We start from the raw sequence: 18,696 nt of genomic DNA, 5'->3' as shown, positions 1-18,696 counted from the left end.
TCTACGAAATATAAGTGCTACCATTTAACTCTCATATTCAAAATCAAAGGAATACTGTGTGATTTTGGGACATAACCTAGGATTTAGACTCATCTTCCTGAATTCATTCATTCTTTTTTGGGCACCTTATTGCCTAATTTTGTACTTGACAAAGGTAGCTAGTCTAAAATTGCTGATTTTGGCCACCTGCAGGAGAAGTGGAAGATTGTGCAGCTTTATGTTCAGAAAAATGCACCAAGTAACAAATATTATGCCCTCAATAGTAGAATTGAGCAAGTAAATCACTTAACTCATGCAACTTGTATTTGTGCGAGCAATCAATAAATTCAGCTTGCAGATTATTTCCTCAGTCCTGAAACAACAAGGGGAACAAATTAAAGTGTAACAGTAACCTGAGATTATGAATTCAAAGTGTTAAACCTAAATGTTATCATGCAGTAAAAGCTTCAATATTTGGTATATGAGTAGCATATAGGATCGATAAATCAAATAGTACACCTATGTTCTCACTAATAATTTCCAATCTTATAGTAAGAAATAGTCTTCAAGAATACGACCAAGCAAAATATTAATAAAGGGGTCTCTCTTTGCTCTTCAATAATACACACACAATGCTCAAACCCAAACCCCGCCAAATCGGTTTTCAAAACCCCAACAACCAATTCCTATCCCTCACAGGAAAACTCCTCCACCTCTTGAAACAATGCACCTCCATCAAAGAACTCCAACAAATCCACACCCAAATGCTCATCAACTCCATCCACAAACCCACTTTCCTCCTCCCCAAACTCATCGACCTCAAACACTTCCCTTACGCCTCCACCTTCTTCTCCCACATCCCCCAACCCAACTCGTACGCTTTCAACCACATGCTCCGCGGCCTCACCACCACCTGGCACTTGTACCCTCAAACTCTCCACCTCTATTACCAAATGAAGTCCCTTGGTCTTTCCCCCGACAACTTCACTTACCCATTTCTCTTCATTTCGTGCTGGAATCTCTCCGACGCTTGTCTCGGCCGTGCCGGACATTGTTCGGTGGTCAAGGTCGGGTTGGGTAGTGATTACCATGTTTGTCATTCTCTGATCACCATGTATTCCATGTGTGGGGAGCTGGGGTGCGCGCGGAAGGTGTTTGATGAAATTCCTGAGAGAGATTCGGTGTCGTGGAACTCGATGATTGCTGGGTATGGGAAGATGGGGCGGGCGAGGGATGCGGTGGGGTTGTTTGGGGAGATGAGGGAGGCTGGGTTTGAGCCGAATGAGATGACTCTGGTGAGTGTGCTTGGGGCGTGTGGGGACATTGGGAATTTGGGGTTGGGAAAGTGGGTGGAGGAGTTTGTTGTGGAGAAGGAGCTGGAGCTGAATTCTTATTTGGGGTCTGCGTTGATTGGGATGTATGGCAAGTGTGGTGATTTGAGTTCGGCCAGGAGGGTGTTTGATAGCATGAAGAGGAAGGATCGTGTCACTTGGAATGCCATGATTACAGGGTATGTAAACCTTCACCTTCATCCTTTGTATGATGTGATGGTTCAGTATCGAATAGTATATAGTTCTAGTATATTTATCTCTAAGCAGTTTAGATCAAATGTCTTTCTCTACAAATGTATCTGTCGACTGATGGTGGTAATATATATGTTTGACAGGTATGCTCAAAATGGAATGTCAAATGAAGCAATGATGCTCTTTGATGGCATGAAAGAAGCAGGTGTTATCCCTGATAAGATCACATTGGTCGGAATGTTGTCTGCATGTGCCGCAATTGGTGCCCTGGATTTGGGGAAATGGATCGACAAATATGCATCTGAAAGGGACTTTAAACACGACATTTATGTTGCTACTGCATTAGTTGATATGTATGCTAAGTGTGGCAGCTTAGCGAATGCACTAAGAGTGTTTGACGACATGCCCCAGAAAAATGAAGTTTCTTGGAACGCCATGATATCTGCCCTTGCTTTCCATGGGAGAGCCCGTGAAGCAATATCCTTATTTGAGCGTATGACGGTAGAAGCTGGGGCGGCTCGTCCAAATGACATCACGTTTATTGCAGTACTTTCTGCATGTGTTCATGTTGGACTAGTTGACGAAGGTCGTCGACTGTTTCATTTAATGAGCACAGCATTCGGGCTGGTTCCGAAAGTAGAGCACTACTCCTGCATGGCTGACCTTTTGTCACGTGCCGGACACATACATGAAGCTTGGGATTTCATCAAGAGAATGCCTGAAAAACCGGATGAAGTTACGCTGGGAGCATTGCTTGGTGCCTGTCGAAAATGTGGAAATGTAGATGTGACTGAACAGGTAGTACAGCTGCTTATGGAATTGGAGCCTTCAAACTCTGGAAACTATGTTATCCCATCAAACATCTATAAGGGCTTAAAAATGTGGGATGACTCAGCAAGGATGAGAGCGTTGATGAGACAAAGGGGTGTCAGCAAGACTCCAGGCTGTAGCTGGATTGAAACTGAGAATCAACTTCATGAGTTTCACGCTGGTGATAATATAGTGGAGATCTCTCAAGTACTTCAAGTATTATATGAGGATTTGAAGGATGAAGGTTACAAACCAGACATTAATGCTGTCTAGAGTATCAATGATTGCAAAAAATGCTATTCATTCGGACAACCGAACGACATGCTTATATTTTGGGCCAGGTTGGTGTTCAAGCAAAAACTATGTCTTTAAGAAAATTTATTAATTTAGTGAAGCTAATAAGAAAAAAATTACATGTACATTTTTCGGTCTGAAGTTCATTTTTGTTCTTTTCTTCATGGTTAGTTTATTTGTTGCTAGTCTTTAGGTTGTTAAAAGATATGCTGGGAGTGAAGGAATTGAGTTCATTTTATCTGATAATTGTCCCTTTTTTTCGTTTTTAATTTTTCAGTCTGGACATGCATAGAAATGGATTTGCACATGACTGCAGAAGTGGAACTTGATGAACCATTGCTCGGACCTTTAGAGGTTACAGGTGAGAAAGTTAATCTTTAAATGATTAATTCTATCGTTCACCTCTAATGTACATTTATAGTCAATATCATCCAATGGATTATTATTTAATTTATACATGTGATTAAGGTACCCGATCAAAATTGCTTTAGTTCATAGAAATCAATACAGTAACAGTAATAGCTACTTATAAAACATGATAGCTATGAACCTCATATATTGGTCCCTTTGTTTATTGATAAGATTATAATCGGATTATCTAATCTCCGGTAGCTGAAACAGATTAATTTACTCTTTGAACTAATGCATACATATGATCTGATTATTGAGGATGTACCATCTGATGTACGAAACAATACCGGTTCATTATTCTCTATGTTAAAATTGAGGCATGAATCCAGTTTCTAGGAAAGACTCGTTTTCTTCTAATCACTTGGATTTTAGCCTTTCAGGACAATACAGGTTACAGTATTTTTTAGACACAACGGATGAGGATGATGTTCCAAGCACCAAATTTTATGTTTCCCATGGATTTCTAGGATACCAGACTGAAAAAAAAAAGACTGTATGGTTACTCCAAATAAATTCAAGACTAATGAAGATAAGTTGAATTCCCTTGCAAATTTGCAACCAAGTGTCAAAGTAAAGGCCTAACTGTAATTCTTAAGCATGCATACAGATCACTCTTGTTAAACCCCTTCATACAACTGAGCTATAACTTGTGTGATTTATAGCCATGCTTCAATCCTGTGGCCAAGGCTTCCATTATTATTATGCTTCGATTACCGCGTGACTGTAACTTGTATCTTTCTATGAAGACATTTGTACATCTTAAAAGCCATATCAAGAGTCTGAAAATTAGCTCTTTATATTAGCTAGAAACATATGAATTTGTGTCCTAATTGTTGATTTTACCATTATCGTCCCACTCAGGCTTTAATTTGTGTCCTAATGAGACTCTTAGCACACACGTTCGTTAGTCATTACGTACCGAGAGGATAACAGTTAACACAATAACACTAGTTGCGCTGCTGCTTCTGCTATTTCTGTGTTGTGATGTACCAGCAGTATGTAGCACTACAGAACAATGAATATACTTGGAGAATTTTGTGGTAAAATTTCTCAGATCTAGCTAGGAACAAATTGTAACTTTTTAAGCATCAGTTTAATCGCTCTACGTCTGGAGGATTTAAGAATCCCTCCTGCTTATGTTAAAACTTTCCAAGGCCCGCCTCACGGGATCCAAGATGATGAATTGACTTCGGGTTCGCACCCGATCAACGAAAAAAAATCCACATAGAAAAAAATAGAAATCGTTCAGTACGCCCGCTTAGGCGCAAATATAGAACCCATCATTGATTTCAGATATTGATAAGGTGAATTCCATGTTTATTCAATGCCAGGCTTAATGAGTATAAGGACCTATTACAAATGGATTGCCTTATGTGCCTACCATTTATTTTGGTATATATAACTGCTGGTAGATTCAATAAAATGTACATCATGAGTGCAAGTTCCATCAATGGGAGTTATGGGACTTCTTGTATCATTGTCCCATTGTTGACTACTCTAGGGTTTCGTTCGACTAAATTTTCCCTTTTCGTTTCAAAATAAAACCTTATTAACCATTTTTGTCAACAACAAAAAGAAAACTTATGATAACTGCCCAAGTTTTGGTCACCAAGTCGATTTTTGACCTTCTTTTTTTCTTTAGTTGAAAAATGACCATATGACTATACAAAATGTCTCTTTACCCCTTATAAACAATCGTCCTCTCCCTTTGATTTACAAATGGCAATACCATGTTTCTCACCTAGTCAAAACCTAAAGACCCTATGGTATTGATTATTGGAACACGATCAAAATCGTTGTGTCACTTGTGTGCTCAAGGTATGGACATTTACAATCTCTTTCTTATCTTTTCGAAATGTAGATTAATATTTGTGGTTGTGTGGCTTGCTGTTTTGATTATGTTTTTCAAGATTTAGGGTTTAATTTAGGGTTCTTCTAGATTGTTTAGATCAAGTAGTTCAACTCGAGTACCATAGCCTAGTATAAACGTTTAGCTCTAATTAACTCGTGGAGCTTATTACTTCATGCATGCCCAAGTTCCTTTATATTTGGGAGTTTCAATCGTGAGTCTAGTATTGATGACATGAAGGAAAAGCTAATCATAAATATGGATTGCCAACATAGTATATAATCGGAGGAGATCGATTATGTATACTTGTTACTTATAGAGAGAGGATCACAGACGGACATCCGTAAGTGTGGGCGTCCATTTACCTGTGTCGGCGAGGTGTAGTAGCGGGGCGGAGCAGCACAGCCGGACTCACCACGGCAGGGCGATCCTGTCTGTGTCGACCAGAATGAATAGAGTTCCGGCCGTCATGGGTCTTTAATAGAGTTCCGGCCGGCACATACTGAGTCGCCCCGCAGTGGGTGCAGCTGTGCCCTTCTGCCGCGCCGTTGTGCCTTGCCCTTGTCGTCGCCGAAGCTGCACTTTAAGGGAGGGTGCAGACGTCCGCTCTATAACCCCCCCCCCCCCCCCCCCCCGGTTACTTATATATACATATATATAATATATGTATATATATATATATCAATGTTATCTAGGTTTTCTTTTCTTTGTTTGGTTATTATCTTCTCTCTGTATACCTCCATGATCATGACGTTCCGAGTTTTCTCCTCATGATTTGACCTTATTTTCCAGTTTCAAGTGATTCTCATAAAATTTGATTTGCTATATGTGTGTATTGTACTTTAATTCGGTGATGTAATTTATGCAATGGTATCTCAATATAGTAAATACAAGGACTTTGATACGGTAGTTTATTGAATTTTTTTTCTCTCAAAATACTTTAGTTTCTGTCTCATAAAATAATATCGACCGTCGGACGTAGAATGTATAGCATACATTGATGTATACTAGAATTTTCCTCTGTTGAGTATACATGACCTTTTATCAACTAAAGCAAAACTACGTACTACTCGGCTTCTACTCTTTAACCTAGCCCGCTAGCCGGCCTCCTTTCTGAACGAACCATAATAAATTTGTTGATAGAATCAACTCGGCCCCGGCATCTTCTTGAAATCCGAGCCACGGTAGTGCTATATAAATAATCGTTTGTTTTGCGCGCAGGGAAAATAAGACTCGTACATATCAGAATGAATGTGCAAGGTGGAGTAAGTATTCAGAAGATCTCTGAATGGAGAGTGGTCGAGTCTGGCTACTTCTCGCGCGAATGCCCTGAAAGATCACCAGAAAAAGACCTGCAACTTCACAAGAGTTATCCATCATGATCAGATATTCATATCTCTGCCCTAGTTACTGAACGTCTCCCAGTTGATGATGTAATTCGATTGGGTGCTGCATGCAAGAGTTGGCAGCAAGCTATTCGAGCTCAACCTCGCTGTCGTGCAAGTATGCCCTGGTTAGTTCACTATGTCTCTTTGTGATTATCTTGCGAAAGCGAATTTATCTTCTTGCACAATCGAAAAGAAAGATATGAAAGAATTGTGTGATTATTATCACCAAACAAAATATGGCCACTTCAGAATTTGTGATTCAAAAGATGGTTGGTTGTTGCTCTTCTTCGAAGACTTCGAGTATTGCTTCCCAGGCCCGCAAAAATCGACTGAAATCACTAAAGTAATCCAGTTCTTGTTATACAATCCTTTCCGTAATAAGGAGACTATCAAATTGCCTCCAATATAAGTGCCAGACAATGAACATGTAGGGATAGCAAAGTTCATGACAACTCTAACTTGCCGTCCTACTTGTGGTATTGTTTTTATGGGCCTTCAGTGGCGAAAAAATGAAATAGATTACATGTTGTATACATGCAATGAAGATAGAGGCTGGAGTATGTTTAAAATTGATTCACATCGATTTGAAGACTCGCTGTATGATGTTATTGCTTATGCAGATGAAACAATTTACTATGCTTTGCGTCCCATCAGATTGGTAACAATCTATACCTTCAGCGTTGCACTTCAACAAATTTCCCTTTCCTCGAGCATAGATGGTGTTCAAAACCTGTACTTTGTGGAGTTTGGTGGAGATCTCTATTGCGCATGCATTCCTGTTGATGACCCTACTATTCATCATGTTAACCAGCTTGATCAGTCACGGAAAGTATGGAATCGAATCAGAAGCTTGGGAAATTGGGTTTTGATTTTGCCAAACCCCCAGTCAAGCCACCGGTCATGTACTGTAGTTCCTGCCGTGGGAGATGCTGAGGAATATGCAGACATGATATTTGTCACGCAGAGGAATATCAACTGACCTATGTTAGAGACACTGAAGGCATTTGGAGAATTCACAAAGCTCAACAGTATCATATTTCTCTTACTAGTTACTAGCATGGATTACACTAGTACATAGGCCGCGCGCTGCAGCGGCTTTTGTTTGTGTTTTGTCAAAATTCAACCCGAAAGGTGCACCTGGAACTTTATTTTGGCTGAATTGATGAAAATCATGGATACAGTTAAAGCTATATATTAGACAATTCAGGCATATGTTACACACTACCTGTATATATGTAAATTTAAAACAATAGTAGTACGCGAACAAGAAGATGAAATATGTTGTTATCTAGGATAACATAGTAACATTGATTACTTATATCTGAAACTGTAGCAATCTTCATAACAAACAGACAACAGTTTAGCTGTTTCAGCTATATCCCTTGCTATCAATGTCAGATTCAACTCGATACATGACTGTTCTCATTTTTACCAGAATGTAATTTGCATTAGTCTTACAAGTTTAATACTGGACAAACTTAACTTGTAGATGGTGGTGTTTTGATTCGCAGTACTCTAGCAAGTTTGCCTTTAAGAACTGGTTGTTTCTGGAACCATTATCACAGCCAAAATGTACGTGCTAGCTTTTGCTGAGGTAAGGGTTTCTCGACTTTCACTATTGCTTAATTACGAACGAATGTCCAGAGGCTGGCTTGCAGGGTGGATCGATGTTGGTAATTAACCCACAATTATACAATTCTCTCATCAGTAATCAATTCTAGAAAGATGAACACAAAAATAACAACTACACATATCCTTCTGAAGATGCATACACATCCATATATAAGTATTGGTTTAAACAGTCTTCTATTTCTTGTTGCCAATTGAGAACTGTCCATTACTGTCTCCTATGTTTCCACTAACGTGATTACCTGAAACAATATAAATATCACCATTAACAACAATGTTACCACCGTCTTTTGTCGGTTGTATTTGAGAATAACCGGTTGAGTCTTTCACATCAAGCCATTGGATTGCCTGTTCAATTGCATCCTCAATGTTCTTCTTGTCGGCTGCGTCAAGCTTTGAGGCAATCTTGCCGTCTTTAATTGTGTTCCGCACAACACAATTCTCCAGAGCATTCTTGGATTCCACCATCTTGTGTTCCTCATCTTCCGACTTGTATTTCTCAGCCTCTTGTACCATCCTTTTGATATCCTCCTTGGATAGCCTTCCCTTGTCGTTTGTGATGGTAATCTTGTTCTTCTGTCCAGTGGTTTTGTCCTCGGCTGAGACATTGAGGATACCATTGGCATCAATGTCAAAGCAAACAGTAATCTGTGGAACACCTCTTGGAGCTGGAGGAATGCCAGAGAGCTCAAATTTTCCCAACAAGTTGTTATCCCGAGTTCTAGTCCTCTCACCCTCAAAGACCTGAATCAAAACACCAGGTTGGTTCTCCGAAAATGTAGAGAACACCTGTTCCTTCTTGGTTGGAATGGTAGTATTCCTTGGGATCAACACCGTCATAACACCTCCAGCAGTTTCCAGTCCCAAGGACAGAGGAGTGACATCCAGAAGCAAGAGGTCTTGAACCTTCTTATTGTCCTCACCGCTCAACATAGCGGCTTGCACAGCAGCACCATAAGCTACAGCCTCATCCAGGTTGATGCTTTTGCACAACTCCATTCCATTGAAGAAGTCTTGGAGCAACTGCTGCACCTTTGGAATCCTAGTGGAACCACCCACAAGCACAACATCATAGATGCTGCTCTTGTCCATCTTTGCATCTCTCAAACATTTCTCGACTTGCTCCATGCACTTCCTAAATAGATCCATGTTCAGCTCTTCAAATCTTGCACGAGTAATAGATGTATGGAAATCAACGCCCTCACACAAAGAGTCAATCACAATGGCCGTTTGAGTAGTGGATGACAGAATCCTCTTCGCACTCTCACAAGCAGTCCTCAATCTTCTAAGAGCTCTTGGATTCCCACTAATGTCCTTTTTGTTCTTCCTCTTGAACTCTTGAACAAAGTGATTTACCATCCGGTTATCAAAATCTTCTCCTCCCAAATGAGTAACACCAGCAGTAGCCTTGACTTCGAATATACCCTCTTCAATCATCAGTAGAGACACATCAAAAGTTCCTCCTCCAAGATCAAAAATCAATACAATCTTCTCTCCAACGCTGGTCTCTTTCTTTTTGAGACCATAAGCGATGGCTGCAGCAGTGGGCTCATTGATAATACGCATCACATTAAGACCAGCAATGACCCCAGCATCCTTTGTGGCCTGGCGCTGCGAGTCATTGAAATAAGCCGGCACAGTAACAACTGCATTCTTCACTGTTAAGCCGAGATAGGCCTCAGCATTCTCCCGCATCTTGATGAGAACCATAGATGAGATCTCCTCAGCAGAGAATTGCTTCTCTTCACCTTTGTATGAGACCACAATCATGGGCTTCTCAGAAGGACCAGCAACAACCTTGAAGGGCCAGTGCTTGATATCACCCTGAACAGATGGGTCACTAATTCTTCTACCAATCAACCTCTTTGCATCTGCAAACATAACAAAACGAAACCCAATCAGAAATCACATTTCTAAGCAGAGATTATATAGCCACTATATACAACAGATCAACCTACATAAGTCTTGCCTTCTCATCTTTATCTATAAGAAAATCCAATTTTAAATGAGTGATGCTAACACAAATCTACAGAGAAACAAATCAAGTGGCAACATCTCGATTGAACATAGCCAAAATAAGACCCGCAAACCCGACCTACTGCACAATTCATAGACCCTCTTATTTTGGGTGAAATCAATTAAATGAATTAATAACAAACACCCAATAAGTTAAAAATCAAATCATAGACCCGCAAGCTCTGGAAATCCAAGCTAAATATCTCAATTAATGACGATCAATTCCATTTAATCCAGTTCACCACAGAGAAATAATATTCTTTAACAATCAAACAGCAAAATTAAGCTTGAAGGTGAGGTATATCAAATCAACAACTTAAACATTGTATATATTAGCATGCATTGAAGCTAACACCATGAAACAACAAAACCACAGCATCAAAAACACCAGCAAAATCAAACAAAATAAAACCCAAATACAAATCTTGAATTAAAACAAAGGGGTTTTGCGTACCTACCGAAAACGGTGTTGACGGGGTTCAGAGCGACCTGGTTTTTGGCGGCATCACCGATCAACCTCTCCGTATCAGTGAAGGCAACATAAGACGGAGTGGTTCTGTTACCCTGCTCGTTGGCGATGATCTCGACACGGTCGTGCTGCCACACTCCGACGCAAGAGTAGGTGGTGCCGAGGTCGATCCCGATCGCGGGTCCATCTCCTTTTCCGCGCATTGAGTACTTATTCAGGTGAGCTTTTCAGAGAGTAGACTTGCAACAAAGAATGCTAACACCAACTGCCTGGTTTGGTTTGGTTTTTTTCAACCGGTTACTGTGTTGTGTGAGGGTGAGAGTCTATATAATATATGAAATTGACGCTAGGGCATCTCTAACAAGATGACCTAAAACCCATTTTGACACGCCCTAAAAAATATTGACTTTCTAACTACTAAACTCATTTTGTGTTTTGGGTTTCAGCCCATTTGACCGCCCAATTTAGATCGGTTTCTAAATAGAAAAACTAATAACTATTCACAGTAGGCCCCAAGCCTGCCATTATCCAACTAACACATTGATTCTCTTTTCTTCTCCTTTAATCACGCAAAAGACAATATACTAGTTTTAATTGTTTTCCACGCGTTGATTAAGCAATTGAAGGTGTAAATTAACAACTGGGCCCCATTTATTTATTACCATTGGTAACTAATGGATCAATTGATCACTAATCTTTAATTGCCTCAATCCAAAATTAAATTAATTGAAAATAATAGAAAAAAAATTGAAAATAGAATCCTCCCATTGCAACACATTACTTTGAAATCTCTATAAATACAACACATCTTCTTCATAATTATTCACTCCAAAACATTATAGGTCATCATCTAGCTAGATTAAAAATTTTTTCAAAGATGTCTACAAGGGCCAAAAGAGGAGCGGCTTGGAAACATTCTGCAGATATTGTAGACACATGAAATTTAATGGAGTAAATCATTTTCATTAAAAAAATTAAATCGACCAAGAGCTCGACAAAATTCCATACGTGGCCCAAAAGTCCAAAAAGTTAGTGCGGATCCGAATAAAACTCATGTCAGCACATAAATGGATGATCGTATTTGAAGCTACATGATTCCGACGTAAATCAGAAATTGAATGTCATTGACAATTCGAAATGGTAATCAGACATTCAATTCAATTAATATTTTTTTAACGGTTGTAATTAAATCAATTATTTTCTAGTTTAATTTAGTTATAGGAATAACTAATTTTAGATTAATCGAAAAATACATATTGATTTAATTATACCATTAAAGAAATTTATTATTTAGAGTCATTAAAAAATTTTACAAAATAGAAAACTTGACACTATTGTTGTTCTAGGAAGAGTGAAGAATGAGAGTGTTAGGGATTAAGATGGACCATCACGAAATTCTGGAGCAAATTGGGAAAGGTTCTTTTGGTTCTGTTATTCTTGTAAGGTATAAGCACGAAAAGAAGAAGTATGTGCTGAAGAAGATTTGTCTTGCTCGTCAAACTGATAGAACCCGCAGATCTGCTCACCAGGAGATGGAGCTTATTTCCACAGTGCATAATCCTTTTAGTGTGGAGTACAAAGATTCTTGGGTTGAAAGGGGCTGCTTTGTGTGCATTGTGATAGGATACTGTGAAGGAGCTCGAGGACACTGTCAGGACGAAACTGCCGGATGCCAAACTCAGACAGGGTTACGGGATGACTGAGGCTGGACCAGTTCTATCAATGTGCTTGGCATTTGCAAAAGAACCCTACGATATCAAATCAGGTGCATGCGGAACCGTGGTAAGAAATGTTGAGATGAAAATCATTACCCCCGACACTAATGAATCCCTTCCCCGAAACCAATCTGGAGAAATTTGCATCCGAGGGAGCCAAATTATGAAAGGATACCTAAATGATCCTGCGGCGAATGCGAGGACCATAGACAAAGAAAGATGGTTGCACACAGGTGATATAGGATACATCGACGATGCTACCGTTGTACCAGTGAAAGATGAGGCTACAAGAAATGGAATATAAGCACATGAAAAAGCTAATGATGGTACAGTTCCCCCATGTGGCTTTGGCTCTTTCCACCAGCAATATGTAATTGATGGCAGACTTCCAAAAATTGCAGATAGTGGAGTCTTAGATTTAGCAGCAATGCCATGTATTGGAAAGAGAAAACGTAAAAAGCTGAACATTGGTCTTCCACTAGCTTCTCCTGGACCAGGGTTTATGAACTGTAATGTCAGTGAGGATCGGTATGACAATTTATATGAAGAGGGTGGAGATTTGGATGGTCACGAGCTGACTAAGAGATGGGGAAATAATCATCAGAAGTTATGTGAAGCTTTCATTGCGGATCACCATGGTCAAATGAGTATGTTAAGAGAAGAAAATATGCATGTTGCAGGCCCAGTAAGCATACCTAGACATATGAAGAATGATGTCAGAGAGGAAGATGAGGACGATTTGCATGAGATGTGGCTGGTTTTGGATAGTCATGAGATGTGGCTACTTTGGGCGGCACACGTGTGGGGCTCACGTGCCGCCCAAAATAGCCGCGTGTGGGGCTCACGCGCCGCACAAACAGTCATTCGTGACCTCATTCGCAGCCCCCGAAACCCAATGATTTCCTTCCTACACCGTCCTAGGCCTATTACCTAGTCCCTGCCGTCCTCACCTGCTCCCATGCGTCGCCGTAGATGGCGGCACGCGCATCACCCCCACCTCCGCCCAAACTTCATCGAATCAACAAATTTCCAACAATAAAAATGTAGATCAAAAGGATGAGGTCGTAACCATACCTGCGGTTAGTTCCAAGTCAGCCGGACACTGCCAGAATCGCCGCCGCAAGATCCCCGATCAGTGGTTGAAGATTGGAGATGAAATGGCTCAATTCGAGCTTCACCGCCGGTGGATTCGTGTCTATAAGGAGGAGGGAGGACCTGCGACGATCGCTACATGCCCCGCTCTCGCCGACGACGTAGAGCTTGACGGAGCCGTCGATGTGCTTCCTCGGGCGCGGCTAAAATGCTGCAACGGGTGGGTTCCCACCACCACCGATCGATACGGCTTGGTTGTGCGGTTCCAACGACACCGGCGGTGTCGAGCACGGCAACCGGAGGAGAGAGATCGCCGATGAGAAAGATTTAGCTGAAAAGGGGAATCAGGTCGGGTTCGGGCCGCCTCGGTTTCGTCTTTTGGTTTTCTGATTTTTGTTTAGAAAAATGTGTAATAACCCGAATTTTTAGAAACTAAATGTCGAGTATTTTCAAAGTGTTAAACTTGTTAAATTAATTCAAGACGACAATTGGAGGTTTGCGACATTTCGAAACGAAAACGAAAACGTTCTCGGATCGTTTAATTAGAAAACGTAACGTTACCGCAACGTATAGATCGACTTTTATTCCGTCGCTCGGTTGCGAAAACTTCCTTCACGAAAGTCGTAGAGCTCATCGATACGAGTTCATGGACACGTCACGCGTTCGAATCGGACGTCGGACGCGAAAGTTATTAACGTCGGAAGTTCGTTTCCGATTTTGGAAATAGTATAAAAGGAAGGAAAGGAGATTAAAAATCAGATTTTTCTAAAAATCAGCTCGGGTTACTGTTCACCCGAGCTCGGGTACTGTTCACCCGACCCAAAAAAACTTCTCCGGCCGATTTCTCCACCATCAGACGTCGCCTCGTGTCGTGCCACCTATCAAACTGACGGGCTCGACGAGCTCCATCTTTTGGGCTATGCCTTGCACTCCGGCGACAACCACACACGGTGTAGCAACCGCCGGAAGTTACTGTTGTGGCGGCGCCGCCTCCTCCGGCCACCATGGCTCGAGATTCTTGGGGGGTTTTGCTTGTCTCAGTCCCAGCAACATTCCCACAAAAGGAATCGAGCCAAATCGAAGTGTAAGTACCCGAATCAAAATTTCAATTTCTAGGGTTTGTGAATAGTGCCGAATATATGTTCTTCGGTGTTTGGACTGTTTAGGCTCGGATTTAGAACTTTGTGTCAACTAGGAAGTTGTTGGAAATGTTGTTTAGGTTGTGGTGGTGAAATTTGGTGATGATTGGTGGCAGTCGGTGAACAGTAACGCCGCATGAATAGTGAATGTGAATAGTACCGGTGAATAGTCCCGTCGCATGAATAGTGTCTGTAACAGTAATGTGAACAGTGGCATGGTAACACAGTAACTGTGAACAGTGTTGTGGTAAAACAGTAACTGTGAACAGTGTTTTGGTAAAACAGTAACTGTGAACAGTGGTTTGTAGAAAAACAGTGATTAGTAACATGAACAGTGTTCCCGTGAACAATGTTTTATGAACAACACTTAGCTGTGCTGAACTCGTTACCTGATATTTTAAGTATCATTTTCTAAGCATTTATCGTGCTATTAGGTGACTGACAAAACGAGTGAGGAAATTACTTTCAGGGTCCTGGAAGTTGCACGCAGGAAAGAATGTGAGTAAAATCTCACTTATTTACGAATCTACCCTTGCGGTGGTTCAAGATTTTGCAAGAGTTTTTAATATTGAATTACGACACGTATACAATATAGTGGATTACATATATATATATATATATCGTATAAATGGTAATAAGTACATATATATATAGTTTGCTATATTATATACTGTTATGAATTCATTGGAATTGGTCATTTCGAATGATGAGAATTAAATATTGAGCATGTGATTTGATTTTTATACAATATGAGGTGTGATTATTGTACGTGGTTTTAACATGAGTTTGTTAAAATGTTTTGTCTTCGGACGAGTTTTTTGTCTTCGGACGTGTTTATGAAATATGACATGTATATGATATAATGGATTATATATATATTGTATAAATGGTAAATATGTACATATATATATAGTTTGCTATATAATATACTGTTATGATTTTATCGTGATTTATGTCATTTCGATGACGAGATTTATATATCGAGCATGTGATTTTGATTTGTACAATATGATGTGAGATTATTGTACATGATTTTAACATTGAGATTGTTAAAATGTTGATTTGTCTTCGGACATGATTTTTGGTACAATATGATGTGAGATTATTGTACGTGATTTTAACATTGAGATTGTTAAAATGTTGATTTGTCTTCGGACATGATTTTTGGTACAATATGATGTGAGATTATTGTACGTGATTTTAACATTGAGTTTGTTAAAATGTTGATTTGTCTTCGGACGTGATTTGGTACAATATGATGTGAGATTATTGTACGTGTTTGGCAAGTCGGAACCTAGCCTTTGGCCGGGCGAAAGTTACGATACAGTTAGAGCTCTAGTCTGTCTGCCATAGTACTGCATGTGAGGTAACGGGTGGTTATCTGCTCATGGGTACTCAGATTGTTTTGGATGTTGGGTAGCGGGTGGCTATCCAATATCGGCGGTGTATTACGAGAGGGGTAACAGATGTGTACCAGCGTTCTTGGTACCCGTATTATAAATGCATTTGGGTAACCAGAAGGGTTACTTAATTTCTCATGAGCACTTCTTTTCATATTTCTTTGGGACAACCAGATGGGCCGTCCATTGACTCATGAGTGCATTTATATTTGTTTGATTTGTGGAATTTCGTATATATATTAATATGCGAGTTATATTTTCATTTTACTCATACGAGCTGTAAAGCTTACCGGGTTTGTGTTTACAATCCCGGTGCACCAATTTGATGGTGTAGTGGATAACTCCGCAGGTGTGGATTAGCGGGAATTGACGGACCGCTCAGAGGACTTAAAGTTATTTATCTCCAGCTTGTGTGAGGATTTTGTGTGACTATCTTGTGAGGTTGTTGTGAGGATCATACATTTCCATTTGTTATAATGTTGAATTATAATTTGGTTTGTAATAATCGGTTTGACTGAGTTGTATTTTGAACTCATAGATGATCCGCTGTGGCATTTTAAATGATTTCGATTTCATCGAGATTGTTTGGTGTTTAACGACTTTGAAATTTTGAGTTTTTATGCTCAGAATTTCGGGGTCGTTACAAAATGTCATTTTTATAGGCTTCCAAAATCGGAAACCAACTTCCGTTGTTAACAAGTTTCAGATACGACATCCTTTAAGACATGCCGCATGTCCATGAACGCGTATCGACGAGCTCTACTACTTTCGTGAATGTAACGACCCCAAAATTTCGAGCTTAAAAACTCAAAATTTCAAAGTTGTTAGAACACCAAAAACAATATCAATGAAATCGAAATCATTTAAGTGCACAGCGGATCATCACTGAGTTCTCAATACAACTTAGAAAACCAAATTATTACAACCCAAATTTATAATTTAACATTACATAAGATGGAATGTAATAATCCTCACAATCTCTCACAAATAAAACCACACCAATTCTCACACACAAATCCTCGCTAGAAAACCTCACCACAAGCAGGATACGAACGACTTCGAGCCTCCGGAGTCGTCTCTCAATCTCCACTAATCAGCACCTGCGGAATTATCCCCTACACCATCGAATTGGTGCACCGGGATTGTAAACACAAACCCGGTAAGCTTATAACTCGTATGAGTAAAATCAAAATATAATTCGCATATCAAAATATACGAAAAATCACAAATCAACAAATATAAATGCCCTCATGAGTCAATGGACAGCCCATCTGGTTGTCCCAAAGGAATATGAAATGAAACGCTCATGAGAAAATTAAGTAACCCTTCTGGTTACCCAAATGCATTTATAATACGGGTACCAAGAACGCTGGTACACATCTGTTACCCCTCTCGTAATACACCGCCGATATTGGATAGCCACCCGCTACCCAACATCCAAAACAATCTGAGTACCCATGAGTAGATAACCACCCGTTACCTCACATGCAGTACTAAGGCAGACAGACTAGAGCTCTAACTGTATCGTAACTTTCGCCCGGCCAAAGGCTAGGTTTCGACTTGCCAAACACGTACAATAATCTCACATCATATTGTACAAATCAGAATCACAAATAAATCATAACAGTATATTATATAGCAAACTATATATATATACGTATTTATTTACCATTTGTACGATATATATATATATATATAATTCATTATATCTTATACATGTCACAATTTATAAACACGTCCGAAGACAAAACGTTTAACAATTTCAATATTAAACTCACATGCTTGTCATCGAATTGACCTAATCCTGATGAATTCATAACAGTATATAATATAGCAAATTATACATATATGTACTTATTACCATTATACAATATATATAGAATCCATTATATTGTATACATGTCGTATTTCAATATTAAAACTCTTGCAAATATCTTAGAATCACCGCAAGGGTAGATTCATAAATATGTGAGATTTTACTCACCTTATCGAGTCGAGCGTAATCCCACAATTTCCGAAGATAATTCCTTTCCTCGCTTTATAGATCACCTTGATAAGATAAGAAAAGAATTTAGAAACATTTAGTAACCCTTTAAATGCCGAAACAGTAATAAACGGTTACTGTTCAGCAATTTTTGGTTTATACGAAGTTACTGTTCACGGTTACTATTCAATGTCACTATTCACAGTACTGTTCATGTATTACTGTACAAATTCACAAAATAATACGTATTTCTGTACGTATACATACTATTTACATATTTCTGTACGTATACATACTATTTACGTATTTATGTACGTATACATAGTATTTACGTATTTATGTACGTATGCATACTGTTTCTGTACATATACATAATGTTTACGTATTTCTGTACGTATACATACTATTTAAATGTAAATACAAACTCAGTAAATAAAATTTACTAAATAACCTTTTACAAATTACTTTTTACAATTACTGAAAGTAATTTATATTTACATTTATCGTACGTAAAATTTAATTACATTTACCGTACGTAAAATTTAATTACATTTACCGTACGTAAAATTTAATTACATTTACCGTACGTAAAATTAAATTTACATTTACCGTACGTAAATAAATTACCTAAATACCCTTCTGGAATCACTGTTCACACCACCGCACGTGGCGGCGCGTGGGGTGCACACGCCACCTCCGGCAGGCCGCGCGTGGCGCTCACGCGCCACTCACTGTGGCAGCGCGTGGGGCCCACGCGCCGACACCCCCAACTGCACGTATCACGCCACCGCCGCCCAAAACCTCTCTTTTTCTTCCTCCTCTACCTCTGCACGGTCTAAGACCGCCCCTACACCATCACACGCTCGCACACGCGCCGCCTAAGGCGGCGGTGTTCCTCATTTCCTCCCCTCCTCCGATCTTACTCCACAATCATTCTAAACTATCCAAAATTCAACATCAAACACTCACAACCAATAAACACATCCATTAATACCTTG

General features: G+C 39.7%; 4 protein-coding genes across 6 annotated transcripts in view; 1 reads left to right on the top strand and 3 right to left on the bottom strand.

Annotated features, from left to right (window-relative positions):
• Positions 1-18,696, bottom strand: part of LOC126802949 (uncharacterized) — a 358,993-nt gene that overhangs the window by 202,453 nt on the left and 137,844 nt on the right. The gene's annotated exons all lie outside the window — the stretch shown is intronic.
• The window catches only part of LOC126802921 (nuclear pore complex protein NUP96), a 32,395-nt gene that overhangs the window by 179 nt on the left and 13,520 nt on the right, over positions 1-18,696 (bottom strand). The gene's annotated exons all lie outside the window — the stretch shown is intronic.
• LOC126802929 (pentatricopeptide repeat-containing protein At2g34400) lies at positions 612-6,340 on the top strand. Of its 3 annotated transcripts, none has more exons than XM_050530651.1 (4): positions 612-1,489; positions 1,646-2,653; positions 2,884-2,967; positions 6,088-6,340. In XM_050530651.1, exons 1-2 carry the CDS (start codon positions 612-614, stop codon positions 2,583-2,585), a joined length of 1,818 nt encoding a protein of 605 aa, XP_050386608.1. In that variant the 3' UTR covers positions 2,586-2,653; positions 2,884-2,967; positions 6,088-6,340. The 3 variants fall into 3 exon arrangements, with proteins under 3 accessions (XP_050386608.1, XP_050386606.1, XP_050386605.1); XM_050530649.1 differs by lacking the exon at positions 6,088-6,340 and adding an exon at positions 3,390-3,492; XM_050530648.1 differs by lacking the exon at positions 6,088-6,340 and having other exon boundaries at positions 2,884-3,046.
• On the bottom strand, positions 8,009-10,640 carry LOC126802928 (heat shock 70 kDa protein 4-like). The gene is made up of 2 exons (XM_050530647.1): positions 10,358-10,640; positions 8,009-9,754 (listed from the first exon to the last, which is right to left on the bottom strand). Exons 1-2 carry the CDS (start codon positions 10,569-10,571, stop codon positions 8,061-8,063), a joined length of 1,908 nt encoding a protein of 635 aa, XP_050386604.1. The 5' UTR covers positions 10,572-10,640; the 3' UTR covers positions 8,009-8,060.

The sequence above is a fragment of the Argentina anserina genome, chromosome 7 (assembly GCF_933775445.1).
Source record: "Argentina anserina chromosome 7, drPotAnse1.1, whole genome shotgun sequence".
Lineage (NCBI taxonomy): Eukaryota > Viridiplantae > Streptophyta > Magnoliopsida > Rosales > Rosaceae > Argentina > Argentina anserina.
The sequence above is the reverse complement of the archived record's forward strand: the minus strand, read 5'-3'. Positions and strand labels throughout refer to the sequence as shown.

Bases quoted from the DNA above. Each gene is read 5' to 3' on its own strand.
- LOC126802929 (XM_050530651.1), top strand. From the start codon at position 612: ATGCTCAAACCCAAACCCCGCCAAATCGGTTTTCAAAACCCCAACAAC. The intron at 1,490-1,645 runs GTATGTAAACCT...TATGTTTGACAG, and splicing joins TGGAATGCCATGATTACAGG to GTATGCTCAAAATGGAATGT.
- LOC126802928 (XM_050530647.1), bottom strand. From the start codon at position 10,571: ATGCGCGGAAAAGGAGATGGACCCGCGATCGGGATCGACCTCGGCACC. The intron at 9,755-10,357 runs GTAGGTACGCAA...TTATGTTTGCAG, and splicing joins CCCCGTCAACACCGTTTTCG to ATGCAAAGAGGTTGATTGGT.